This window comes from Mobula hypostoma, chromosome 2 (assembly GCF_963921235.1).
Source record: "Mobula hypostoma chromosome 2, sMobHyp1.1, whole genome shotgun sequence".
Lineage (NCBI taxonomy): Eukaryota > Metazoa > Chordata > Chondrichthyes > Myliobatiformes > Myliobatidae > Mobula > Mobula hypostoma.
This window is the reverse complement of record NC_086098.1, coordinates 96,541,050-96,563,570: the sequence shown is the minus strand read 5'-3', so window position 1 is coordinate 96,563,570 and position 22,521 is coordinate 96,541,050. Positions and strand designations below refer to the sequence as shown.

General features: G+C 42.5%; 1 protein-coding gene across 1 annotated transcript in view; it reads left to right on the top strand.

Moving 5' to 3' along the window:
* Nucleotides 1-22,521, top strand: part of LOC134357369 (collagen alpha-1(IX) chain-like) — a 46,366-nt gene extending 23,845 nt beyond the window's left edge. Inside the window, exons 9-13 of the mRNA XM_063068865.1 lie at nt 18,300-18,353; nt 19,916-19,960; nt 20,044-20,100; nt 20,197-20,250; nt 22,495-22,521. Coding sequence (XP_062924935.1) covers nt 18,300-18,353; nt 19,916-19,960; nt 20,044-20,100; nt 20,197-20,250; nt 22,495-22,521 — 237 coding nt within the window. The remainder of the gene's footprint in view (nt 1-18,299; nt 18,354-19,915; nt 19,961-20,043; nt 20,101-20,196; nt 20,251-22,494) is intronic.

Sequence of the window (22,521 nt, the reverse complement as noted above, 5' to 3'; positions counted from 1 at the left end):
TGTTATATGGTTATATGGTTATATGCAGGAAATAGAAATCATGCATTGTTGTTCATAGTGCTTAAAATTATGTAGTTGCTATCCATTTATTGCAGTTTGGGAAGACTCTCTTCCTGGTTTTGAATTAACATAGAGTTGTACAGCACAGAAAAAGGCTCTTCAGCACAACTTATCTATGCTAACCAATGTGCCATTCTGAGTTTGTCTCATTTGCTGCATTTGCCCATATCCACAAAGCCTTTTATATCCATGTAGGCGTCTGAAATCCTTTTAAATACTGTAATTGGACCCACCTGTACCATGTTCTTTGGCAAATTGTCACATATACAGACCCCACTCTGTGCAGAAAAATCCACCCCCCATGTCCCCTCTAAATCTTTCCTCTCTAATCTTTAATTTATGCCCTTTAGTCTTATACTACCCAGTCTCTCCTTATCATTCAGCTGTCAGTCCCTGCAGCAGCCTGATGATTCTTTACTGCATGCTCTCTGTCTTAATCACATCTTTCCTATAGTACAGTGACCAGAACTCTGCACAGTATTTCAGGTGCAGTCTCACAAATATTCATAAAGTTATATCGTGACATCCCAACTCCTTTTATCCTGTCTGATGAAGGCAAGCTTGCTGTTTGTTTTTTCAACACTTTGTTTGTCTGTATTGCCATTTTCAGGGAACAATGTACTTATACCCCTAGGTCTCTCTTTTATAACTCTGCTCATATCATTCACTATGTATGCCCTGCCCTATTTTAGCTTCCCGAAATACATCAATTTGCACTTGTCTGAGTTAAATTCCATCTTCCATTCCTTTGTCTATTTCTTCACTTGATCTATATACTATTATAAACTAGGACAAACTTCTCCACTGATCACCAGCCCAACAATTTTGGTGACATTTGCAAATTTACTAATCATTCTTATTGGAATTGCTAATATATATAACAAACAATAGGGCACCCAGCACAGATTCTCATGGCACACCGCTAGTTCAGGCCTCCATTCTGTAAAACAACTCTCCATTGCACCCCCTGGTTTCTTTCACCAAGCCACTTGTGTATCCATTTGGTTCGCTCACCCTAGATCCCATGTGATCAACTTTCTGAAAAAAGCCTACAATGCGGGACCCTGTGAAAAGCCTTGCTAAATTTCTTCTAATGCCCTGCCCTCATTTATCTTCTAGATCACGTCTCCAAACATTAATGAGACAGAATTTCCCATGTGGATTATCCCTAAACAGTACATGCCGATGCCTTGCCAAACATAGATAGATCTTGTGTCACAGAATCCCCTCCAGTAGCCTTCATACCACTGATGTTGGGTGCAATGTTCTGTAGCTCCCTGGTTTGCCCTCGCAAACCTTATTAAATAAAAACTCAACATTAGCCACAGGTAGATAGGGTTGTGAAGAGGGCTTTTGGTACATTGGCCTTTATTAATCAAAGTATTGAGTATAAGAGCTGGAATGTTATGATGAGGTTGTATAAGGCATTGGTGAGGCCGAATCTGGAGTATTGTGTTCAGTTTTGGTCACCAAATTACAGGAAGGGTATGAACAAGGTTGAAAGAGTGCAGAGAAGGTTTACAAGGATGTTGCCGGGACTTGAGAAACTGAGTTACAGAGAAAGGTTGAATAGGTTAGGACTTTATTCCCTGGATCGTAGAAGAATGAGGGGAGATTTGATAGTATATAAAATTATGATGGGTATAGATAGAGTGAATGCAAGCAGGCTTTTTCCACTGAGGCAAGGGGAGAAAAAAACCAGAGGACATGGGTTAAGGGTGAGGGGGGAAAAGTTTAAAGGGAACATTAGGGGGGGCTTCTTCACACAGAGAGTGGTGGGAGTATGGAATGAGCTGCCAGATGAGGTGGTAAATGTGGGTTCTTTTTTAACATTTAAGAATAAATTGGACAGATACATGGATGGGAGGTGTATGGAGGGATATGGTCCGTGTGCAGGTCAGTGGGACTAGGCAGAAAATGGTTTGGCACAGCCAAGAAGGGCCAAAAGGCCTGTTTCTGTGCTGTAGTTTCTATGGTTTTTTGCTGACAGACCCCAAGTTTCCTTTGTCAGCCAGGGTTCCTTAATTTTTCCAGCCTTGCCCTTCATTCTAACAGGAATATGTCAGCCTGACCTCTCAAAATCTCACTTTTAAAAGCCTCTCACTTGTCAGATATCTCTTTACCTATGAATAGTCTCTGCCAAACGAAGTTTTTTCCTAATGCTATCAAAACTAGCTCATGCAATTTAAGATTTTAGCTTGTAGACCAATCTGATCTTTTACAATAACTATGTTAAAACCAATAGAGTTATAGTCATTGGTCCCTAAGTGTTTCTCTTCTTCTGCTTGTCCAGCCTTATTTCTCGAGGAGATTGAGTAGGATCACTTATATGTTACTTGAGAAAATGTTCCTGGACAAACTTAACATCTAATCCTTATCACTATCGGTGGTCATGTTGGTTAATATAGAACATGGAACAGTACTGCACAGGAACAGGCCCTTTGGCCCACAATGTTATGCTGAAATAATTAAATTAGTAATCAAATGGTCAACTAAGCTAATCTGTTGCTTACAACTAAGTTGTTCTGCCAAACAATGCCATATTCTTCCATTTTCTTCACATTGATGTGCCTATATAATTGTCTCTTTAATGTCTCTAATGTTTCTGCCTCTACCATAAGACCATAAGGCATAGGAGCAGTATTAGGCCATTTGACCAATAAAGTCTTCTCCAACATTCCATCTTGGCCAATTTTTTGTCTCTCTCATTCTCCTGCCTTCTCCCTATAATGTTTGATGCCCTGGCTAATCAATAACCTAGCAACTTCCGCTTTATACCCAATGACTTGGCCTCCACAGCTATCTGTGGCAATGAATTCCACAGATTCAATTCTCTCTGGCTAAAGAAATTTCTCCTCATCTCTTATCTAAATGGATGCCCCTCTATTCTGAGGCTGTGCCCCAACTAGACTCCCCCACAATAGGAAACATTCTCTCCACTTGCACTCTATCTAGGTCTTTCAATATTCAATAGGTTTCACTGAGATCTCCCCTGCATTCTTCTAAACTCCTGTGAGTACAGAAGTACTCAAACACACCTCGTACATTAACCCTTTCATTCCAGATTCATTCTTGTGAACCTGCTCTGGACCCTCTCCAATGGCAATACATCTCAGATAAGGGGCCCAAAACTGCTCACAATATTCCAAGTGCAATCTGATCAATGCCCTGTAATGCCTTAGATTTTATATTCTAGTCCTCTCGAAATGAATGCTAACATTACAGTTTCCTTCCTTCCCATTGATTCAGCCTGCAAGTTAACCTTTAGGGAATCCTGCATGAGGACTCCAAAGTCCCTTTGCACCTCTGATTTTTGAATTTTCTCCCTGTTTAGAAAATAGTCTGTGCCTTTATTCCTTCAAACAAAGTACATGGCCATATACTTCCTTACACTATATTCCATCTGCCACTTCTTTGCCCATTCTCCCAATCTGTTTAAGTTCTTCTGCCCACTCTCTGCTTTCTCAACACTATCTGCCCCTCCACCTATCTTTCGTAAACCTGGCCACAAAACTATCAATTTCGTCATCATTGGTAATTAACATGAAAAGAAGTGGTCTCAACACCAATCCCTTTGGAACACCACTAATCATCATTAGCCAATCAGTAAAGGCTTCCTTTATTCCCACTCTTTGTCTCCTGTCAGTCAGCCAATCTTCTATCTTTGCCAGTATCTTTCCTGTAACACGATGGGCTTTTATCTTGTTAAGCAGCCTCAACTGTGGAAAAAAATATTGTCTGTCTACTCATCTATGCCTCTCATAATCTTGTTAACCTCTCTCAGATCTCCCCTCAGCCTCCACCACTCTAGGGAAAGCAACCTAAATTTGTCCAAACTCTTTGTTCAGTACCTGCCCCCTATTCCAGGCAGCATTTTAATAAACCATTCTTCACCCTCTCCATAGCCTCAGCAGCTTTTCCATGATGGGATGAACAGAACTGCATTGAATATTCCAGATGCAGCCTAACTAGAGTTTTATAAGGCTGCAACATAACTTCCAGACTTTTGCACTCAGTTCCTCAAATAATAAAAGCAACCATGCTATATGCCTTCTTAATCACCTTATCAACCTGTGTAGCTAATTTCAGGGAGCTATGAACTTGGACCCCAAGATCCTTTTGCTCATAAACACTTTTAAGGGTCTTGCTGTTAACAGTGTACTGTCTCTTTTATATTTAACCTACTAAGGTGTATCATTTTGCATTTAGCTCGGTTAAACTCCATCTGCTATTTCTCTGCCCATATCTACAATAGATCAGTATCCCATTGTACTCTTTGTCAGTCTTCTACGCTATCCATAACACCACCAATCTTTGTATCATCTGCTAACTTAATAATCAACCCATCTACATTCTCATCCAAGTCATTTATATACTATGTATCACAAACAGCGGAGGTCCCTTTACAGGTCCCTGCAGGACACCACTAAATGCAGACCTCCAGCTAGAATAAGTCTCATTGACGACCACCACCCTCGGTCTTCAATGGGAAGCCAATTTTGAATTCAAACAGCCAATTCACCATGGATCCCATTAATGTTACCATCAATGTTGTGTATAATGTTGTATCATGTATGAAGTACTGGTGTGATTCTATAGATGTTAATCTAGAGGTAAAATTTGCAGCAGTATGTAATTCCGTAGAGTAGCTAATGCATGTTATGACTTGGTCTTGACTAATGAAGGCTGTTGTAGGGCTAATCTTCTGAGCAGTATGTAAATCAAAAGGAGCAAAGGCAACCAAAATTTTTTTTTCCTTTGACTTAAGATCATTAAACATTTTGAGACACTGTACACCCATTTTTTTGGAGCTTGACTGCTGCATGCACCTTCACATCTGTCTAATTCCTTTGGTTTTGCAGGGCCTGTCTTGAGGGCTTTGTTCCCTTATTGACTAACTCTGGTTCTCCACTACCAAATCTTACAGTGACCAATTCCCATTATAGTTTGAATCTTCCAGCAAGCTACAAACATTACCACCATGACTTTTGCAAATTCTACTTTATGAGGCATTCCTCTAGGGCGTTTTTAAATGTTGGAATTTGTCTAACTGGTGGTGGTGTCATAGCTGATAATAAAATAAAATAAACTAACTAAAATAACCGGGCACAGAGCACATTCACTCTTATGGCTCAAGCATTCTTTTTATTTTATTTGTGCATAAGAAGAACAGCAGGGGCTCCTGTCATCCACACTATTCTGAAAACCAAACAGAAAACTCCTATTTTTATACAGATTTGGCTGATCAGTTCAGGATATTGACCATTTGGTAAATTGTACTGTATGTGTTTGAATTCCTCACTGACAAGGTCAATTGCCATTCAAAGTAGAGGTGTTAAAGTCAATCAAAACTTCAAGTGGACAGTCGATGATATCTTGAAGTTAGTAAAGACAATTGTGCCTTATTTGATGGGATTGTTTCACATCCTTCTGTTAATCTTATCTCTTCTGTCCCTCATGACCCTATTGTGTGAAGGGACATTATATTTTATGAAGAACTTTCTGAAAAGGTCTCACTACAGAGGCCTTATTCGACTGGCTTGAGTACACACTGCCACAACCATCCCAGCCTATCTTGTCTGTATTATGCAGCATTGTCTCCATTGGTCTCACTTGACCATAACTACCTCAGGCTATCCTTGCCTTACTACAACTTCTTCACTTCCTCCTCTTTGTCCTGTAGAGAACAACATAGATCTCACTGAATTTTTGTAACATAGAATCTCTGAAACTCTGAGTGTTTCATCAGGGACAATTGGCTGTTGCTATCAGGGGCATATGTGTTACACACCTGGCTAATGACACAAGTGCCACCTTCCTTAAACAGCAGAAAGTCTAGTGCTGATCAATTTTTAGGGAGGGGGCACAGTGTGCATTGTCAGCATTTCAGTAGTAATATGATTGATGTCCTGGTTCGTGCCATGCAGCGCTAATGCTGTGTTAGTAGCCAGATTCTCCATCAGTGTTGAGGCCACGTTAGTGCTTTCACAAGCCAGTCTGGTAGATTCCAAGAACAGGAGCACGGCATCCAGAAACACTCATATTCCTTTGGTGGCAGACCCACACAGTAGGATGTATAGAGAGAGAGAGAGCGAGAGAGAAAGTGGGCAGGTGATACATCTATGGTATGGGTAGGCCAGATAACAAAAACCCCTCCATTGCTTTGGTTCAGCCAAAGATCCCATTTTAGAAGGGGTATCATTGGCGGCTAGTGATAGGGCTGATGGCCACATAGCCAGGAAGTACCGTTCATGGGAATTGGAGGGTCACCAGTAGTATAGGCATTGCATACACTGTTACCCAAGTCTAGTCCTGTCCCTTGATGCTTACAGTAACATACTTCAGCCCTATCCCCATGAAGCAGCTTCAGAGCAGGGTGGTTATGCAGTCATTGTAAGTAGGTTGATTCTATCCCCCAAGACAGTTGTTTTGGCAAGAGTCATTCCTATGGGCAGTGCAGTCCCACGCTCCTTTTACAGTTCTAATTTTGTTATCAAAGTAAAACACAGAATCAAACTCACTACAATTCAGGGGTATAAATGCATTGGCAATCCATCTTCTAAATGTATAGATGTTCTCTAGAGCACACCCAACAACCTGACTGATTATTCATGATGCATATTCATAACTAAAGTGAAAAGTGTCAGGAGTAATAGTGTTGTGAGATATTTCTGCATTTAGACAGAAAATAGATGTCCAGATTACCCAAAGTGTATAATGTATAGTGATTGTTTAAGGTGGGAAATAACAAAGGTCAAGAGTTCAGTCGATCAGTCCTCCTCATCAAGGCATTCTGGCTACCTGTACCTTGGTCCGGTGGTCCAGTGGCATTGCTGGCTCAACCTGTGATGTGTATATCCACGTTGGCTTTCCAAGCAGTTTATGTGGTCAGGAACACTTGGAATGAAGCTTCCCAGTGGAACTCCAGGCAGTTCTTTCATTGGTCGGCTCTCACCAGTACCCAATCTCTCAGCCAGTGGGTCTGCGCTGCACAGCCAGTGGGTCTGCGCTGCACAGCCAGTGGGACCTTTTGGGCTTTAAATACCTGTTGATGGGAAACTTTAAGAGCTTATGTTAGCTGTGCTGTCTCAGCTGCTATATGATGTGCACACTCTACATACCCACTATTTTTTGTATCAGATTGAGAGGAAAAGCTGTCAAAGAAAAATTATACGCAGGTTCACATATATCAGGTGGCATTTTACTACGGAAATTAAAATTGTACAAATTCTTTAAGAAAATTTTGGGAACGGATTATTTAAAGTAAACTATGTAGTCTATGGTGCTGGTAGTGGTGGAGATGGAAACTGTTATCAAAGTTTCCTTGGCTCAAGGGCATCTTTGAGCCCAGTGGCTGAGCTGTCTGCAGACAAAAACATATCCCTCCTGACATCCACATGTTTACACCAACCGTGTCTACTGTCCCAGTTCTGTGTTTGTTGGATGCAAGAACTGTAAAACACATTTAGAATTTATTTCACATTTAGAATAGTATTACCTAAATGACTACACTGTTCAAAACAAAACTTACCAGTCATAAACACGAGGAAATTACCAGTCACATTTGAGTTAGGTGAGACGCGTATAAAACGGGTAATGTTAAATACGAAGTTTACAGTGAAATTTTAAGCAGAGGGTAATCTGGTTATGATTAGCCAAAATATAGTCACTGTCAATTTGTTAAATATAAGACAAAGCTATAAGTTAAAATAGCATTCAAATTGTATATGATAACTATCACAATACTTTTAAAACAATGTACAATATTGCCCAGAGGCTATACTTGAGCAGCCTGGAAGGTCTCAGACAAGTAATGTTCCCGTTCCCCTTAAAAGCCTTAATTCCTTGATGTTGCAATTGCTTTTTGTTTATATTTGCATTTGCAGCCTGTTGTCTTCTATGCTCTTACTTGCTTTTCCATTGATCCTGTTTATAGTTACTATTCTATAGACTTCATAAGAATGCCCACAGGAAAAAGAAAAGAATCTCAGTGTTATATGTGGTGACATGAATGTACTCTGATAATAAATTTTACTTTGTATTATCCTTTGCCTGTTCTGCCTGTGTCTTTTCCTTTTAAAACTTTTGCTCACTTATCTGCTTTTTACAGGATTCATCTGACCATTTTAGCATTTCACATCTATATTAAACAAACATTGACCACCCTAGTCTTCTCACACTTTCCTTTCTCTAACAACATGTCTGCACACATTCCCTTAGTCCATTAACATACTTCAAAATATTTCTCAATATACTTAATACTTTCTGATGCAAACATGCACGCTACTGGAAACTTGTGGAGGTCTGGGACAGGGGACTTTCATGCTACCATTCATTGCACACACAATCAGGGTGCACAAAGACACTCACATTTCAGAATTTCATTTTTTAACAACACACTTATCAAACATTACTGTGAATTGTGTGGGACTCCAACCCGGATACGGCAGCCTCGTGCAGGACTCCAACCTGGACCACAGGATCCCCGTGCAGGACTCCAACCCAGCCACCACAACCTTGTATGGAACTCCAACCCAGACCTGGTAACCTCATGCGGGACTCCAACCCTGCACATCTGCAACCTCGTACGGAACTCCAACCCGGACCACGGGATCCTCGTGCGGAACACCAAACCGGACACGGCAACCTCATGTGGGACTCCAATCCGGAAACGGCAACCTCGTGCAGGACTCCAACCTGGACCACGGGATCCTTGTGCAGGACTCCAACCTGGCCCACAGCAACCTCGTATGGAACTCCAACCTAGACACGGCAACCTCGTGTGGGACTCCAACCCTGTACATCTGCAACCTCGTGCGGAACACCAACCCGGCCCACGAGATGCTCGTGCGGGACTCCAACCCGGACACGGCAACCTCATACGGGACTCCAACCCTGACACGGCAACTTCATGCTGGACTACAACCCTGCACATCTACAACCTCGTACGGGACTCCAACCCTACACATCTGCAACCTCATGCGGGATTCCAACCCTGCACATCTGCAACCTTGTACAGGACTCCAACCCTGCACATCTGCAACCTCGTGCGGGATTCCAACCCGGCTCACGGCAACCTCGTACGGGACTCCAACCCTACACATCTGCAACCTCATGCAGGATTCCAACCCTGCACATCTGCAACCTTGTACGGGACTCCAACCCTGCACATCTGCAACCTTGTGCGGGATTCCAACCCTGCACATCTGCAACCTCGTACGGAACTCCAACCCTGCACATCTGCAACCTCGTGCGGGATTCCAACCCTGCACATCTGCAACCTCGTGCGGGACTCCAACCCTGCACATCTGCAACCTCGTGCGGGATTCCAACCCTGCACATCTGCAACCTCGTGCGGGACTCCAACCCTGCACATCTGCAACCTCGTACGGGACTCCAACCCTGCACATCTGCAACCTCGTGCGGGATTCCAACCCTGCACATCTGCAACCTCGTGCGGGACTCCAACCCTGCACATCTGCAACCTCGTGCGGGATTCCAACCCTGCACATCTGCAACCTCGTGCGGGACTCCAACCCTGCACATCTGCAACCTCGTGCGGGATTCCAACCCTGCACATCTGCAACCTCGTGCGGGATTCCAACCCTGCACATCTGCAACCTCGTGCGGGATTCCAACTCTGCACATCTGCAACCTCGTACGGGACTCCAACCCTGCACATCTGCAACCTCGTACGGGACTCCAACCCTGCACATCTGCAACTTCGTACGGGATTCCAACCCTGCACATCTGCAACCTCGTGTGGGATTCCAACCCTGCACATCTGCAACCTCGTACGGGACTCCAACCCTGCACATCTGCAACCTCGTACGGGACTCCAACCCTGCACATCTGCAACCTCGTACGGGATTCCAACCTGGACATGGCAACCTCATGCGGGACTCCAACCCTGCACATCTGCAACCTTGTCTTGTTTTTTAGCACTGCAGCTTGCAGGAGGAAATTAGTGTTCCACCAGCAGTCTCAGACCCTTGATAAATATGAGCAACTTAGTTATTTAGAACTGACCGGCTACCAGGGCGCAATTCCTTTCTCCTATACGACAAAGCCAAGGGTTAGCCATCTTGGTGGAACTATTAAATAACTGTTGTAGCCGATAATAAATTGAATAAAATAAGATAACTAACATAACTGGGCCCAGAACATATGCTCTCTTCCTACTCGAACATTCCTTTTATTTTACTTTGGCACAAGTGTAACAGCATACCCCGTCACTCACACTGTTCTGAGGTCAGAACAGAAAACTGCTATTTTTATACAGAACTGGCTTATCAGTTATGGATATTAACCATTTGATAACTATATATGCAAACAACAGGAATTCTGCAGATGCTGGAAATTCAAGCAACATACATCAAAGTTGCTGGTGAACGCAGCAGGCCAAGCAGCATCTATAGGAAGAGGCGCGGTCGACGTTTCAGGCTGAGACCCTTCATCAGGACTAACTGAAGGAAGAGTGAGTAAGGGATTTGAAAGCTGGAGGGGGAGGGGAGATGCAAATCCCTTACTCACTCTTCCTTCAGTTAGTCCTGACGAAGGGTCTCGGCCTGAAACATCGACCGCGCCTCTTCCTATAGATGCTGCTTTGCCTGCTGCGTTCACCAGCAACTTTGATGTATGTTGATAACTATATATGTTTGAATTCCTTCCTTGGATGATCAATTACCATTCACAATAGAGGTGTTAAAAGCCTTATCAAAACTTCAAGCAGACAGAAGATGATATTTTGAAGTTAGTAAAAACAATTGTGCCTTAGTTGATGAGTATGTTAGGTATGCATGTTTTTGTTATTGTTATCTCTTCTGTCTCTGGCACCCCCCATTGTGTAAAAGGACGGTATGTTTCAGGAAGACCTTTCTGGAAAAGTCTCAGTAGAGAGGCCTCACTTGACTGGCTTGAGAACACACTGCCACAGTCACCCCACGCTATCTCGTCTGTAGTAAGCAGAGGTGTTTCCAGTGGTCTCACTTCAAAAGTCTCACTTGACTACAACTCCCCAGGTTATCCTTACATTACTGTGACTTCCACAGTGTTCACTTCTAAAGTTGACAATAGACAATAGACAATAGGTGCAGAAGTAGACCATTCGGCCCTTCAAGCCTGCACCGCCATTCTGAGATCATGGCTGATCATCTACTATCAATACCCGGTTCCTGCCTTGTCCCCATAACCCTTGATTCCCCTATCCATAAGATACCTATCTAGCTCCTTCTTGAAAGCATCCAGAGAATTGGCCTCCACTGCCTTCTGAGGCAGCGCGTTCCACACCTCCACAACTCTCTGGGAGAAGAAGTTCCTCCTCAACTCTGTCCTAAATGACCTACCCCTTATTCTTAAACCATGCCCTCTGGTACTGGACTCTCCCAGCATCTGGAACATATTTCCTGCCTCTATCTTGTCCAATCCCTTAATAATCTTATATGTCTCAATCAGATCCCCCCTCAATCTCCATAATTCCAGCGTGTACAAGCCCAGTCTCTAACCTCTCTGCGTAAGACAGTCCGGACATCCCAGGAATTAACCTAGTGAACCTACACTGCACCTCCTCCACAGCCAGGATGTCCTTCCTTAACCCTGGAGACCAAAACTGCACACAATACTCCAGGTGTGGTCTCACCAGGGCCCTGTACATATACAAAAGGATTTCCTTGCTCTTGTACTCAATTCCCTTTGTAATAAAGGCCAACATTCCATTAGCCTTCTTCACTGCCTGCTGCACTTGCTCATTCACCTTCAGAGACTGATGAACAAGTACTCCTAGATCTCTTTGTATTTCTCCCTTACCTAACTCCACACCGTTCAGATAATAATCTGCCTTCCTGTTCTTCCTCCCAAAGTGAATAACCTCACACTTATTCACATTAACCGCCATCTGCCAAGTTTCTGCCCACTCACCCAGCCTATCCAAGTCACCTTGAATTCTCCTAACATCCTCATCACATGTCACACTGCCACCCAGCCTAGTATCATCAGCAAACTTGCTGATGTTATACACAATGCCTTCCTCTAAATCATTGATGTAAATCGTAAACAGCTGAGGTCCCAATACCGAGCCCTGTGGCACCCCACTAGTCACCACCTGCCATTTCAAGAAACACCCATTCACTGCTACCCTTTGCTTTCTATCTGCCAACCAGTTTTCTATCCATGTCAATATCCTCCCCCCAATGCCATGAGCTCTGATTTTGCCCACCAATCTCCTATGTGGTACCTTATCGAATGCCTTCTGAAAGTCAAGGTACACCACGTCCACTGGATCTCCCATGTCTATCTTCCTGGTTACATCCTCGAAAAACTCCAATAGATTAGTCAAGCATGATTTGCCCTTGGTAAATCCATGCTGGCTCGGCCCAATCCTATCGCTGCTATCAAGATATGCCACTATTTCATCTCTAATAATGGACTCTAGCATCTTCCCCACTACTGATGTTAGGCTAACAGGGTGATAGTTCTCTGTTTGCTCCCTCCCTCCTTTCTTAAAAAGTGGGATAACATTAGCCATTCGCCAATCCTCAGGAACTGATCCTGAATCTAAGGAACATTGGAAAATGATCACCAATGCATCCGCAATTTCCAGAGTCACCTCCTTTATTACCCTAGGATGCAGACCATCTGGACCTGGGGATTTGTTAGCCTTCAGTCCCATCAGTCTACACATCACTGTTTCCTTCCTAATGTCAATCTGTTTCAGTTCCTCTGTAACCCTATGTCCTTGGCCCATCCATACATCTGGGAGACTGCTTGTGTCTTCCCTAGTGAAGACAGATCCAAAGTACTTATTAAATTCGTCTGCCATTTCTCTGTTTCCCATAACAATTTCTCCCAATTCATTCTTCGAGGGCCCAACATTGTTCTTAACTATCTTCCTTCTCTTCACATACCTAAAAAAACTTTTGCTATTCTCCTTTATATTCCTAGCTAGCTTGCATTCATACCTTATTTTTTTCTCCCCGTATAGCCTTTTTAGTTAAGTTCTGTTGCTCCTTAAAAATTTCCCAATCATCCGTCTTCCCACTCAGCTTAGCTCTGTTATACTTCTTTTTTTAATGCTATGCTATCTCTGACTTCCTTTGTTAACCACTGTGGCCACTTTCTCCCCTTTGAATCCTTCCTTCTCTGGGGGATGAACTGATTTTGCACCTTGTGCATTATTCCCAAGAATACCTGCCATTGCTGTTCCACTGTCTTTTCTGCTAGGATATCCAACCAGTCAACTTTGGCCAGTTCCTCCCTCATGGCTCCATAGTCTCCTTTGTTCAACTGCAATACTGACACTTCTGATCTGCCCTTATCCCTCTCAACTTGCAGATAAAAACTCATCATATTATGGTCACTACCTCCTAATGGCTCCTTTACTTCAAGATCACATCAAATCCTGTTCATTGCACAACACTAAATCCAGAATAGCCTTATCCCTGGTCGGCTCTCGTACAAGCTGCTCCAAAAATGCATCCCGTAGGCACTCTACAAACTCCCTATCCTGGGGTCCAGTACCAACCTGATTTTCCCAGTTCACCTGCATGTTGAAATCCCCCATAACTACTGTGACATTTCCTTTGCCACATACCATTGTTAACTCCCTATTCAACTTGCACCCAATTATCCATGCTACTGTTTGGGGGCCTGTAGATAACATCTATTAGGGTCTTTTTGCCCTTACTCTTCCTCAGTTCTATCCACACTGACTCTACTTCTCCTGATTCTATGTCCCCCCTTGCAAGGGACTGAATCTCATTCCTCACCAACAGGGCCACCCCACCCCCTCTGCCCACCTTTCGGTCCCTTTGATAGCACATATACCCTTGTACATTCAATTCCCAGATCTGATCCCCCTGCAGCCATGCCTCCGTTATCCCAACAACATCATAGTTACCCATTTGCACCTGAGCTTCAAGCTCATCCGCCTTATTTCTGACACTTCGCGGATTCAGATATAGAATTTTTAATCCATTTCTCCTCTCTCTGTTTAAATTGCTACCTATTGTGCATAACCCAGCTCCCCGAATTCTCACCGGGCTATACGCCCCTTGAATTTTGTTGTCCTTCTTAAATCTACTTACTCTTTCTGCACATTTAACTCCATGCTCTGTCAGACCATCCCTCTGCACATGTGTCCTCCTTATCACTCGTTCCGCCTCACCTTTCTCTACTTCACACTTAATATTACGGAACCTTGTAGTCCCCACCTGTCCTTTATACTTCATCTCGCTATCCCCTCTCACATTCTGGATCCCTGCCCCCTGCAAATTTAGTTTAAACCCCCCCCCCCCCAAGCAGCACTAGCAAACTTTCCTGCAAGAATGTTAGTACCCCTCCAGTTCAGGTGTAAACGGTCCCGTCGGAACAGATTCCACCTTCCCTGGAACAAAGCCCAGTTATCTAAAAACCTGAAGCCCTCCCTCCTGCACCATCCTCTCAGCCATGTATTGATCTGTATAATCCTTCTGTTCCACGTCTCACTCGCACATGGCACAGGTGGCAATCCTGAGATTGTTACCCTGGAGGTCCTGCCCTTCAGCTTCGCACCTAACTCCCTGAACTCACTACGCAGGACCCCCTCAGTCTTCCTACACACGTTGTTGGTCCCTACATGGACCACAACATCTGGATTCTTGCCCTCCCTCTCGAGAATAACCTGTACCCGATCTAAGATGTCCTGGACCCCGGCACCGGGGAGGCAACATACCATCCGAGACTCCCGATCTCCCCCACAAAATCTCCTATCTGCCCCCCTGACTATAAAATCCCCTATCACTACCGCTGTCCTCTCTTCCCTCCTCCCCTTCTGAGTTGAGGGTCCAACCTCAGTGCCAGAGACAGGACCACTGCAACTTGTTCCTGGTAGGTCATCCCCACCAACAGTATCCAAAACGGTATACTTATTGTTGATGGGAATGGCCACAGGGGTGCTCTACTCTCTCTGCCTGCTCCCCCTCCATCTCCTGACAGTCACCCAGTTGCCTACCTCCCGTATTTTCGGTGTGACTACCTCCCGATAACTCTTATCTATCTCTGTCTCTGCCTCCCGAATGATCCGTAGTTCATCCAGCTCCAATTTCCTAACTCGCTCTGATAGGAGCTGCAGCTGGATGCACCTTCTGCAGGTGTGGTCATCAGGGACAACTGCGTTGACCCTGACCTCCCACATACTGCATACGGAGCACACCATTGCTCTAACTATCTCCCCCATTACCTGATCCCAGATTAATCAGAATAAATGAAAAAGTACCTACCGACCTTACCTTTTTTCCTCAGCAAGCACGTACTCAGGCTCACTGATTACCTCTCACCGAAGACCCACTTACGCCGAAGCCCACTGAGCCAAAGCCCAGCACTCTGCTCCTGCGCACACTGCTGCCCACACCTGAAAGTGGGCCTCTTTTTAAACTCCGTGCTCCCCGCTGATGTCACCTGCGCCTGCGCAGTTTTACCTTCCTCCTCAGGTAATGCCTAGGTAGTCCCGATCTTCTTCAGCCTACCTACAACGGCTGATCCTCCGATCCTCCGATCTCCTGTCGTCCGTCGACCTCGAGTACTCCTTGCTCCCGCACTCTCTTTGTTAAATGAAAACTTGACACTGATATTATGATACTGTACAAGCAGAATGCATTTTGTTTACTGATTGGACCAAATCAAGTGAACATGGGTTAATCAACCATCACAATCCTTGCAACCATTTTTGGGCCCTATGCAGTTTGTCTGTACCTTGTATCTCATGGTGCTACATCATTTACCGGACTTGACTGGTGCCATTCACTTCCACAGCTGAATCGTCCCACTGCCTTTTGAGCATGTGGCTGGATGGCTCCTCCTGGCCCCTTGTCAATAGAGGACATCTCTCTGTCTGCCTTCTCCACCAAGGCATCCATTATAGTCTCTGAAACACCTGGAGCCTGTTCTCTTCCATTTTGTACCATAGTTTTCCAGGCAAGTTGCAGTCCTGTATCTTGTCACTGTTGAGGGCCCCAATCACTGTTTCACATTTATTCTTACAAAAAAACTCTCACATTGTGTAACTAATTACACCAGCTTAGGCAATGTGGTATATACCATCTGATCAGAAAAAATGACTGATATTTCATTTTTGTGTACGAGGGGTGATTGATAAGTTCGTGGCCTAAGGTAGAAGGAGTTGAGTTATACAGCTCTCGTTACATGCACGTGCAGTTCAACTCTGAGTGATTATGCAGAAAATTTGAAGTTAATAACTCATCAGAGGTGATTGATAAGTTCGTGGCCCAAGGTAGAAGCAGATGAGTTATTAACTTCAAACTTTCTGCATAATCACTTAAAGAGTTGACCTGCATGTGCATATAATGAGAGCTGTATAACACATCTCCTTCTACCTTAGGCTACAACCTTATCAATCACCCCCGCTGTGGACACTTTTTGGAGGTCCAAGATCCGTATGCTCCACGACCACTGGAATCAGTGTGTAAATGTAGGAGGGGACTATGTTGAAAAATGAATGTTCTAGGTTTTCTAAAATTGACTCCTTCTACCTTAGGCTACGAACTTAAAAATCACCTCTCGTATATTGTTCACACAGAGATTATGTATAAAATTAACAAACTTGTAGGTGCACATGCTGATAAAATTAGGCCAGAAGTGTATTAAGGTGTTGATATGAACAATTGGTTGAGCATAGGTTATCCCTTATAATTTGGCCAAATAGAATGTTATTTGAAAATTCATTCATGTTATCGTCTCATGTAACTGCTGTTTCCACTGTTTTACTGTTCCATATTACTTTCCAACCCCATTCTGCCAGATTGCTCCTAGATAGTGTTTTCTGATTTATTGTTATTAATTATGAATTTCACCTCTAAATACGCTGTAATATATCTGCTCAAGACAATACTTCTGATAACAATCTCATTTATTAACTTTTTCTCCTCTATCGTTTCTTGGATACTTCATTTACCTTTTGCCAGCAGTTTCGAAGGGAACTGAAAGTAAGGTGGCCTTTGAGGTCAGTGTGTTCCTGACTTCCACACCTAAATCTTGCAGTCCAAAGTCAGGTTAGCCATTGCACTGGGCTCACTGCTGGTTCTGGGGTGGAGGTTATACATTCCAAGCAGTGGAGTCAAATTAATTTACCTCATGGAAGTTTACTTTAATATCGTCAGTGTTTTAATGTATTTTTTTCAATCATTTAAATCTATTTTAGTAGCTTTTTAAATGTCCCTAAATCTCAGAGATATTTCAGAATGGCTGGAAATGCCTTTGATGCTATGAGTAGCCAATGTTAAGACAGCATGGAAGTATTGCTTCTGGTGAAACTCCCCAGGCCTATGACATTTCCCTGAGGAACTCTGATAGTGATGTCCTAGCGCTGGAACTGACTTCTGACAATCACATCCCTGTTCCAATCTATAAAGTGTGAGTTGAACCATTCAAACATTTTCCCCTACACTCCTTCATCCCCTACATTTTTGTATATTCCTAAATAGAAATCGGCTTAACTAGCTCCATTCTTCCCTCCAATCTCAATGATTTTAGTCAAGTACCTCTGTCTTTATTTGTTTTTTCTGTGGTTGTGCCAAAATATTATTCGTACATATCTTCTTTCCTCGAGACTTCAACCGGACTTGAGGTTTGCTTTTTTTTTCAGTTTATGTAAAATATATGCCTCAGGGTGTTCCACCTGAGGGAGGGAAGGTAGGAATGGCAAATTAAAAAATTATTCCTAGTCACTTTTGTGCAAATGCTAGGAACTGGTTCAGAGAGCTGGGAGAGGCCAAAGATCTAGTTGTTTGGCTTCAAAAAGTACAAGAAAAATGCCTAAAACTGTGTGCATTGCAGATGAGGGCTTACAAACAAGGCCTTCCTTTCAGGCTTTACTAAGGTGGACTGTGTGAAGGAAATGAAATGAATCTCGCATAGGACTGGCATTGTGTGTGGGATTTGGATAGGAATTGGGATTACCCAGGGATTGGTGGGCGGTAGCGCAAGGAATGGAGGAAGAAGAGGGGCAGTATTGCAGTGGGAGGTGGGATTCTTTTTTCTGGCAGATAGTAGTAGGAGCATGGGTAGAGTTGTCATTTAATAGTTAACTTTGACAATAAGAGGGTAAAATGAAAGATGTGTAAGAAGGGTTGGCTTAATGGGTTTAATGATATTTGTTCTGAATTTAGCTTTTAGTCTGATGCCTATAAGCATAAACATTATATTTCAATAATTATTTTGGTTTGAACTCTGGTTTTGTATTACTTCAGGGTGATCAAGGACCTCCAGGACTACCTGGACCACCAGGGCCTCCTGGACCCAAGGTAGGTGATTTATTATTTTACTGAACTATGTTTATTCCCAGCACACAAAAGATAACGATTTCTGTTTCCCGTTTGTGAATGGTGGTACATTGTATATGATAGGTCAAAAGAAACAATTACTTATTTAATCAGAATAAATATATTCTCCCATAACACCATTAATTAGCACTTTTTCTTTATACAGAAGTAGGTGGGACTGAAGATGTTACCAGTGGTACTTTTAGCAGGAGGGAGACAATTGCTTTCAGGGTACAGTAACTTCAGTTGTTTCAGGTAATTTAGTTTATAAAACCTGGAAAAAATAATACCAAATATGTGAAGATAGAAATTAAATTCCTAGATTTGTTAAGACAAGGGAATGCAGATGCTGGAACCTGCAACCAAAAGCAGAACGCTTGAAGAACTAATTGGGTCAAGGACCATCTGTAGAGACAAAAGGTGTAAGTCGAGGTTTTGGCTTGGTTTTATTTTACTAGTTATATTACCATACCTTGCAGCATAACCAAAATACTTCGTATTTAATATTTTTAACTGTTATGTAAAACACATAGCTGTTATGTTGCACATAGCAGAAGCCCCCAAATACAGGACCAAGGAAGGAATTGTTTCTGCTTGCATTGAGTCCTTTTCCTATTCTTCGAATAATGCTGTGGATTTTGTGACATGCAACAAGATTGGTCTATTTATACCAGTCACACAGAAATAAATATGGTTTAAATAGGATTCCAGTTCATGTTGAACAACTCTGGTTTGATGTTGAACATTGCCTTGGTTTGGTGTGTCACTTGACAGTGATATTCTTTGATTATTGTATCTTGGATTTTAGCTTCACGACCATATGGCAGCAATAAGAGTGTCCGAATTTATTTTTACAAGACTCTTCCTAGCAGACCATCTGTTTGATTGTCCTGCAATCCTGTCTGATCCTGGAGGGGAATAAATAATTGATGCTTCAGATCCTTCATCGGTACTGGAAAGGAAGGGGGAGGGGGCAGAAACCAGAATGAGTAAGTGGGGAAGAGGAAAGGTCACCAGCTGGCAGGTGATAGGTGAGACCTAGTGAGGAAGAAGGTGGGTGGGGAGGAGGAATGAAGTAAGATGCTGGGAGATGATAGGTGTAAGAGTTGAAGGGCTGAAGAAGGAGGAATCTGATAAGAGAGGACATTGGACCATGGAAGAAAAGGAAGGAGGAGATACACCAGTGGGAGGTGATGGAGAAGAGAAGAGAAGGGGTGAGAGGGGAACAAGAATGGGGGATGGAAAAGGAGAGAGTGGGGTTGAGAAAATGAAGTTGGAGAAATAAATGTTCATGTCATCAGTTTGGAGGATACCCAGTTGAAATATGAGGCTTTGCTCTTCCTACCTAAGTGTGTCAATTATGAAAGTATTAGAAGCACAGAATCATGAAAGAGTGACGCAATGTGAATATACATCTTGCTTTTTTGAAGTCCTCCAAAAATTATTGTTGAATCGCTTTCCTCTAACTGGTCCAGTGTGCATTTCAGATCATCATAGGTTTTGCCAGTTAAATTTGTCAATATATTTATTTTATTTCACTGTAGGGGCTTCCAGCAGTAACAAATGGTGAAAGTGGTCTTGATGTTCTGGTAAGTTCTCAAGAGCATTGGTTCACTTGCTCCACCAAGACATTCCATGTGAATTATTAAACAGAATGCCTGTTTGTTTGCAGTGCCCAAATTCATGCCCTCCAGCCCTCCAGGGTCACGCTGGTCTTCCAGGAATGAAGGTAGGAGTCCAGTTTATTATGACTGAACTAACAACTAAATAACTGGGTAAAATGATGCACAAGTATTTTCATTTAATTAATCCCTTTAATATTTAGGGTCATAAAGGTGTGAAAGGTGAATCTGGTGAACCAGGCAGGCAAGGACACAAGGTAGGAGAAAATCAACATCTGACATAGTTGTACTTCGAAGATCAGTGTATTTTTTCTTTGTCCCAAACAAATTCGGTATCCTCTATGTAAGATCTTTTACTTATTAGTTGATTAATGTTTGATTAAAAAGTGACAATTATTTTTCTTGTGAGTTGATAAGCCAAACTTTGCCACAACATACAAGTCATCATGACATTAATTTGTACTTTATGTTCCAATAGTTTGCACAGTTCTGCAGTTCCAAAATATAATCTTCAGTTTACCTTTAACATTCTAGTTTCATTCTGTCTTTGGATTTAAGGAAATAATTTATGTACAGTTGCATCAGATCTTTCAAAGTGATTGCAGGTTGCAAAACAAAGTAGTTGCAGTTTGATAATATATTATTCCAGTCCTAGCTGTACGTAAACACGAGGAAATCTGCAGATGCTGGAAACTCAAGCAACACACACAAAATGGTGGTGGAACACAGCAGGCCTGGCAGCATCCGTAGGAAGGAGTACAGTCGACATTTTGGGCTGAGACCCTTCGTCAGGACTAACTGAAAGAAGAGATACTATCTCTTCTTTCAGTTAGTCCTGATGAATGGTCTTGGCCCAAAACGTCGACTGTACTCCTTCCTATGGATGCTGCCTGGCCTGCTGCGTTCCACCAGCATTTTGTGTGTGTTGCTAACTGTACGTAGCCTGCATTATCATAACTTACTAATAAGTATGATATAAAATACACAGTTCAGATCTGCAGCTTTCTTGTATTTTACAGTATCATCATCGGGTGCCATGCCTAGTTTGAGCTTTGACTGCCATGGCCCACACACTCCTGTTTCGGGTCAAGTGCATCAATTCATTGTTATTCATTTCCCGTTCTCTGCTTGCTGTTTCCATCATCATTTGTCTTGGTCTTCCTCTTGCTTTCTTCCCTTCAATCTTTCCCATAATTACAGTGCATTCTAACTCCTCTTTCCTAATCACATGTCCAATGAAGTTACATTGCCTTTTCATGATCTCATACATTATTTCTCGTTTTGTGTTTGCGCTGTTCATAACATCCTCGTTAGATATTTGTTTCATCCATGATATTCTTTGCATCCTCCTCAAAAACCACATCTCTGCTGCTACAATTTGTCTCCTCATATTACGAGATATTGTCCAACATTCTGAGCCATATAACATAACTGGATAAACGTAACATTTCAGTACTCTGAGGCAGGTTGTCATGCCTAGTTTAGTATTGGTCAGTATACTCTTCATTCTCGTAAAGGTGTCTTTTGCCATCGCCTATTCTTCTTTTGATGTCCATGTCGCACCTGCCATCTGATGTCACCCAGCTTCCTAAGTAGCAAAAGTTCTGTGCTGGTTTTATGCCTTCCCTGTTTATTCTCAGACTACAGATAGGATTCTCCTTCTTTCCGGATATCACCAGACATTGTCTTTTTGCAATTGATAGATAGACCTATTTTTGCACTTTCTTCAAGAATTATATCAATTAAGTTTTGTAGTTCTTCCTCTGTACTTGCGATTAACACAGCGTCATCTGCATATCTGAAATTATTGATGTTTTCACCGCCAACTTTAATTCCCAAGGTGCCTCTTATTTTTTGTAGTATTGTTTCACTGTACACATTAAATAAATCAGGGGAGAAAACACATCCTTGTCTAATGCCTCTCTTGATTTTCGTAAACTGACTCACTTCTCCATCTATTCTTACAGCGGCAGTTTGTTCCCAGTACAGATTTCTGATTAGGCAGAGGTCTTCCGAATCTAGATCTAGAGTTTTCTGTAATATTTCAAATAACTTATTGTGCTTCACTTTATCAAATGCTTTTGTGTAGTCAATAAAACAAACAAATCTTTTTGCACTTGAATAGCTCGTTCTGATAGTATCCTTAACATCAGTATTGTGTTTCTTGTACCTTTGTCTTTCACAAAGCCTCATTGTTCTTTACGTATTTCAGCTTGTATCTTACTTTTAGCTCTTGTCATCAAAATTCTTAGAAGTATCTTGGTGATATAACTCATTAAACTTATGGTCCTATGTAATTCACATTCTATTGCTCCAGGTTTCTTAGGAGGAGTGATAAATACTGATTTTTTTCATCTCTTCTGGTATTATTCCAGTCTCATAAAGTCATTGATTAAATCAGTAAGTTTTTCAATTCCATAATCTTCAAGGGTGGTAAACAGAATTAGAGGAAAGAATTAGTGAATGTCCAAATCACTTGTTTTTCTCTGCTTTTTGCCTAGCCTCCAAAACTGCATTCCATTGATTAA